Genomic DNA, 7,284 nt, shown 5'->3' on the forward strand with positions numbered 1-7,284 from the left:
AAATAATTTTCTATTGTATTGGGTAGTGTTATTTAATAAGTGAAGAGTCTTGGAATTCAAATTGATCTATAAATCCTAAGAGAAGGAAAAATAAGACTGTGTTATCTTGAAGAACTTTAATTCGCATTTCTGAGTCTCATTTTCTTATTCATAAATTGGAAATAATAAAAGCACTTAAATTAATGCATATAAAAGAGTGGCATAGAGTAGGCATTCAAGGAGGATCAGTGAATTATTTTTATTGTCATTTTGTTGTTTTTTGTTTTGATGTTAAGAGGAATAAAACCTGTGTATGTACTAAATTTTTTTTCTGACTTTTATTGTTGATTCTTCCAAGTGAATTTCAATCCACTTAATTTAAAATTCTGCAAGAAATAAAATAAATTTTATTTGTAATCTGAAACTTAGGAATTTCTTTTAATGACAAAGGCTGCACTTCAATACGCCACGATCAATAAATGTTATGGGTATTTGAATGGATAAATTATCCTTTATATATTCATTAAAATATATTTATTGACTGTTTATATATTAACCAGTATACTAAGTACTGCTATTTCAAGAATTGATCAGGTAAGGCATGGCTCTTGCCCTTGAAGAGCCTACATTTTAGGACTTTTACATAGATGGTTAATAATAGTTTGAAGCATAATAAATATTAGTCCTTGAGACTGAGATAACCAAGGGAAATATCATTAGGTTTTACCTTTTTTTTTTACATTTATTGAGTTAATGGAAATAAAACACAGAATATCCTTCACTCTATGATTTTACCACTGTTGTCACATTCTCTCTAGTTTTTTCTCCCACTGCTTCCCATTGGTATTTACATGGAAGCTAAGTTAAAGAAAAAATAATAATTGAGTTACCTCTTGACAAGAAGTTGGGTGAAAGGTTTGAGAGAAGGAGTCAGTGTTATAGGAGTACTTTCCAAATGGAGTCAGGAGAAAATTCAAGAGAAATTTGTTAAGATACTATCCATCAGGATGGATGGATGGCTTTGTTGAATGAATTTTAGATTCTCAATTAACATAAAGTCATAGGAAGACTGATTAGACAATTCCCTCAGAAAGAGGGATCATTAGTGTTTGGGCTTTAGGGATATATTTTGTGGTGTTCTACTGGATGATTAATAAATGTTGCCATTTCTTGAATTATATTTACCCTATTCCTGCACTTGGAGACAACTATAATATGTAGAAATAAACTGAATGCCTAGAATTTTCAACTTATTTTACAAGGTCAATGTATTATCAATTTGAAGTGCTTACAGTAAGGTTTTTGGGGCATTAAATATTTCCCTTGTAATGCATATAATAGCTTCTGAATCTCTTCATGGCATCTTTAATCTCTTTATTTCTCAGAGTATAAATGGCTGGATTTAGGAGAGGTGTAATAACAGAGTAAAACACAGCAAGAAATTTGTCCACTCAGGTGATGCTGAGTGGCCACACATAGATGAAGATGCAAGGCCCAAAGAAGAGCACCACCACTGTGATGTGGGCAGTACAGGTAGAGAGTGCCTTGGAAGCACCAGTTTTAGTGCTTTGGCGGATGGTGAGAAGAATATATGTATAGGATATCAACAACAGAATAAAGCAAGTCATAGCTAGAACCCCACTGTCAGCATTCATTAATATTCCCAAATTGTAGGAATCTATGCAGGCAAGCTTGATTACCAGTGGTATGTCACAGAAGAAGCTGTCAATTTCCCTGGGGCCACAGAAAGGCAATTGCACAATCACAGCCATCTGACTCATGGCATGCACGAAGCCAATGCTCCAGGAAGTTACCACCAGACTAGTGCATTTTTGCAGGCTCATCATGGCCGAATAGTGGAGTGGCTTACAGATAGCCACATAGCGGTCATAGGCCATTACCACCAAGAGTACCATCTCACCCCCTCCAACAAAATGTACATAGAGGATCTGGCACATACACCCTCCAAAGGAAATAGTCTTGTTCTCCCTGAGAAAGTCCGTGATCATCTTTGGAGTGGTGACTGAAGAAAGCCACATATCAACAAAGGACAGGTTGGCCAACAAGAAATACATGGGGGAATGAAGATGGGAATCAGTGATGATTAGGATCATGATGAAAACATTTCCAGATACAATAATCAGGTAAAGCATAAAAAATATGATTAGGAATAAGACCTGCATATTCCATGAGTGGCAAAGTCCCAGAAGCACAAATTCTGACACTATAGACAAATTTCCTTTATCCATTTTATTCACTGTGTCCTCTAAAATAACCTAGGAAGAAGGATAGATTGTCAGTTATTGGTGTGGGAATGGGTACTTAACTTTTAGTATTTAATTGAAATTCTATTTCATTTAAATTTAAATTTCCTTGAAAATTAGCATTTATACCTGAAAGTGGAAAATATAACTGGGAAGACAAATATTGGCAAAATATTCCTGACATTATGCCTTTTTTTTAAATTCTCAAGTTACTTAACATACAGTGTAGCCTTGGGTTCAGGAGCAGAATCTAATGATTCATCACTTACATGTGAAAACCCAGTGCTCATCCCAACAAGTGCCCTTGTTAGTACCCATCACCCATTTTCCCTACCCACATCAACCCTCAGTTTGTTCTCTGTATTTAAGATGCTTTTAGGGTTTCTCTCCCTCTCTGTTTTTATCTTATTTCTCCTCCCCTTCTCCTATTATCATCTGTCAAGCTTCTCAAATTCCACAGATGAGTGAACCTCTTTTATAAAACACCATAAACCTAATTTTTTTGCTTATTACTATAAAATATATGTTGGAACAGTCAGTAGGAGAAAAGCTATATAGAAAACCTTATAATAAATACCATGGCATGATAATTTAAATGCAAAATCAGGCACACAATTTATCATTAAGATCACAGTTAAATGAAATTCATTTAGTAAACTAAATGTATTAGAAAAAGATGTCTGTGGGGAATTAGATGAGAAAGTGATTAACCACAGAGGAAGGTAACTCAGACTTAGAGTCTGACTTGAAGTCTGAATGGAAGCTTGTTATACTCAAGCTTATCCATAGAGAATATTTATTTTCATTTACAGTTGACTTTTGAACAACACAGGATTGAATTCTGTGGGTCTATTATATGCAGATTTTTGTCAGTAGGCACAGCACTGTAAATGTATTTTCTCTTTATGATTTTCTTAATTACGTTTTCTTGAGGCGCCTGGGTGGCTCAGTCAGTTAAGCGTCCGACTTTAACTCAGGTCACCATCTCGCGGTCCGTGAGTTCGAGCCCTGCGTTGGGCTCTGAGCTAATGGCTCAGAGCCTGGAGGCTGCTTCAGATTCTGTCTCCCTCTCTCTCTGCACCTCCCCCATTCATACTCTGTCTCTCTCTGTCTCAAAAATAAATAAACGTTAAAAAAATAACGTTTTCTTTTTTCTAGCCCACTTCATTGTAGTAATGCAGCATATAACACGTAAAAAATACAAAATATCTTTCAATCAACTCTATTATTGCTAAGGCTTTTGGCCAACAGGAGGCCATTGGTTGAATTTTGGTTGATTCAAATGTTGTGCAAAGAGTTTTGACAGCATGTCAACCATATATCAATGGATGCCATGAAATCCCTAGGTTTAAAAATATTGCCATACAAGTTTCAAATACATATAAATGTTATTTAGAGGATGTGAATAAATTGTAGACATATGGAATCAGAATACATGTTTGTTAGTGCTGAGTGAGCATGAAGTTAAAACTTCAGAGATCACCAATTATTTATCTCTAAATATATATTTATAATTTTTTTATTTTGTACAAATATGTAAATACAATAATGATATTGTTTATATTCATCCTTCAGTAAATTATTTTTTCACTGGATGGTGGAAAGCTAATTGTTTATCTCTCTTCTCCCTTTATTATTTCTTTCCCTTTGCTTTATTGTTTATGTGTCTCTTCTTTTTTTACCCTTTGAAATCTTAACAGTGATGCCAAAGAGAGCAGAACTGTGAAAACCTACTGCATCATGAACACTAGTTTTCCCTTCCCTTATACTGAGAACTCAGAAGCACAGGATAGAAATGAAGAAGATATTCCTAAAGAATTAGGTAAAGCACACATTTGCTGGGGACAAGGGGACATGTGTTAGTATTCTCGTAACTTACAAGTTAACATATGCTCCATGATAGAGATTTAATTTCTAAAGGAAATATGCTGATATTACACCCAGTAGACTTATGTCCCCTGAGAAACTTGAACAATTTGGCCTTTACCTTGAAATTTAATTTTTGTCAAGACAAACACCTTTCTGGGATTAGTTGTCAATAACTAGTTCCATGTGTTTTGTAATAAATGATGTAGAAGACAGCTAATAGCAAAAGCAGGATTTCAGTTGTGTTTGAGAAAGGATTTTGCAAAAGATGAATATGTACATGGTGTAGTGGTGAGCATAGCTGCCTTCCAAAGATGAATATGTACATTGCTAGGGAACAATTTACCAATAAGAAATCCTTCTGTTTTTTAATCAGTTTTTAAATTAATATTCCACAATATTGGTATGTTATATTACATATGAATATTAATCCAGTAATTAGGATAATAAGTAGAATGAACATGAACTTTTTAATTAGTGCAATCTGGTCTGAAATATAACTCTATTGTTGACTCTGTGACCTTGAGCTAAACTCATTTCTGTTTCCATTTCCTCATCTGTTGAAAAGGGAGAACTCAATTTAATAATAGACTTATTATGACAAGGCAATAAGTATACAGAAAGCTCTTAAATTTTTCCGGTACTCAGTGCATGATTAGTAAATATTAGTTATTTCCGTTCTTCATTAAAATGCAACTTAAAGCAGTACAGTGTCTAAAACCTACTGGCAGCACTCTTAATCAACAGCCAACTAGTCTATGTAAGCAAAATACATGGTACCACCTTTTTAGAAAAAATGCCTACCTCTTACGTTTTCTCTAAATTAACAAGCAAATTCTTAGCAAGCAGTAGGGTGTACACATGCAAAAGAAGTTTCAGAAATGATGCTTGCTTTCGAATAGCTTAGCAATTTTTTTTACCTTTTGGTCTACTTTTGTCCAAGAGGGGTTATTAATATTTTAAGAAACTTCCATGAGGCAAAAGTGCATTATATTAAAGCACATTTGAGATTTTTAACTGTAATTTGGAGAATTTTCACAAAAGGACTAATGATAACCTTTGGATCAGTAAAACTGAAAAATTAGGAAAGAAGACTAATTGAGTTATTATTTAGGAGTTTTTTTTTTAATTTTTTTTAACGTTTATTTATTTTTGAGAGAAGGAGACAGAGCATGAGGGGGAGAGGAACAGAGAAAGAGGGAGACACAAAATTGGAAGCAAGCTCTAGGCTCTGAGCTGTCAGTACAGAGCCTGATGCGGGGCTCAAACTCAAAAACCGTGAGATCATGACCTGAGCTGAAGATGGACACTCAACCAACTGAGCCACCCAGGTGCTCCACAGTTTTCACTTCTATCTCTGTTAGAAGTTATCTTAGTGTAAAATACTCTGACATGAAAAACTTTATCTTCTTAAATGGCAAATTCCACCTAAGTGAAGAGAGCTGGAACTTGCTAAAATTGAGTAGCCATCAAAGGATGGAGATCTTCCAAAGCAGACCTGAGAGCATCTCTGTGGTTCTGTATGATGGTGATATGCACACCTTTGTTTGAGAGACCATAGAAGCTCCCATAGGAATAGGATGGGAGGAGAAAAACTTTATTACCTTCTTTAAAAGTTGGAAGTTAAACAAGCCATATTCAACTTCAAGCAAGTGGGCATGGGTGATACAGATATATACAGATATTTTAAAAATTATTATATGATCCCATTCACAATTGCACCAAGAAGCATAAAATACCTAGGAATAAATCTAACCAAAGATGTAAAAGATCTGTATGCTGAAAACTATAGAAAGCTTATGAAGGAAATTGAAGAAGATATAAAGAAATGGAAAAACATTCCATGCTCATGGGTTGAAAGAATAAATTTTGTTAAAATGTCTATACTACCCAAAGCTATCTACACATTCAATGAAATCCCAATCAAAATGCACTAGCATTCTTCTCGAAACTAGAACAAGCAATTTTAAATTCATATGGAACCACAAAAGGCCCCAAATAGCCAAAGTAATTTTGAAGAAGACCAAAGCAGGAGGCATCACAATCCCAGACTTTAGCCTCTACTACAAAGCTGTAATCATCAAGACAGCATGGTATTGGCACAAAAACAGACACATAGACCAATGGAAGAGAATAGAAACCCCAGAACTAGACCCACAAAAGTATGGCCAACTAATCTATGACAAAGCAGGAAACAATACTCAATGGAAAAAAGACAGTCTCTTTAACAAATGGTGCTGGGAGAACTGGACAGCAACATGCAGAAGGTTGAAACTAGACCACTTTCTGACACCATTCACAAAAATAAACTCAAAATGGATAAAGGACCTTAATGTGAGACAGGACCCACCAAAACCCTAGAGGAGAAAGCAGGAAAAGACCTCTCTGACCTCAGCCGTAGCAATCTCTTACTCGACACATCCCCAAAGGCAAGGGACTTAAAAGCAAAAATGAACTACTGGGACTTCATGAAGATAAAACCTTCTGCAGCAAAGGAAACAATCAACAAAACTAAAAGGCAACCAACGGAATGGGAAAAGATATTTGCAAATGACATATCGGACAAAGAGCTAGTATCCAAAATGTATAAGAGCTCACCAAACTCCACACCCGAAAAACAAATAATCCAGTGAAGAAATGGGCAGAAAACATGAATAGACACTTCTCTAAAGAAGACATCCGGATGGCCCACAGGCACATGAAAAGATGCTCAACGTCGCTCCTTATCAGGGAAATACAAATCAAAACCACACTCAGATATCACCCCATGCCAGTCAGAGTGGCCAAAATGAACAAATCAGGAGACTATAGATGCTGGAGAGGATGTGGAGAAACGGGAACCCTCTTGCACTGTTGGTGGGAATGCAAACTGGTGCAGCCACTCTGGAAAACAGTGTGGAGGTTCCTCAAAAAGTTAAAAATAGACCTACCCTATGACCCAGCAATAGCACTGCTGGGAATTTACCCAAGGGATACAGGAGTACTGATGCATTGGGGCACTTGTACCCCAATGTTTTTAGCAGCACTCTCAACAATAGCCAAATTGTGGAAAGAGCCTAAATGTCCATCAACGGATGAATGGATAAAGAAATTGTGGTTTATAGACACAATGGAGTACTACATGGCATGAGAAAGAATGAAATATGGCCCTTTGTAGCAACGTGGATGGAACTGG

General features: G+C 35.8%; 1 protein-coding gene across 1 annotated transcript; it reads right to left on the minus strand.

Annotated features, from left to right (window-relative positions):
- Positions 1 to 1,409: 1,409 nt before the first annotated feature.
- On the minus strand, positions 1,410 to 2,228 carry LOC128315983 (olfactory receptor 4K14-like). The gene has a single exon (XM_053224225.1). It carries the CDS (start codon positions 2,226 to 2,228, stop codon positions 1,431 to 1,433), a length of 798 nt encoding a protein of 265 aa, XP_053080200.1. The 3' UTR covers positions 1,410 to 1,430.
- Between the last annotated feature and the right edge of the window lie 5,056 nt (positions 2,229 to 7,284).

This window comes from Acinonyx jubatus, chromosome B3 (assembly GCF_027475565.1).
Source record: "Acinonyx jubatus isolate Ajub_Pintada_27869175 chromosome B3, VMU_Ajub_asm_v1.0, whole genome shotgun sequence".
Taxonomy (NCBI): domain Eukaryota; kingdom Metazoa; phylum Chordata; class Mammalia; order Carnivora; family Felidae; genus Acinonyx; species Acinonyx jubatus.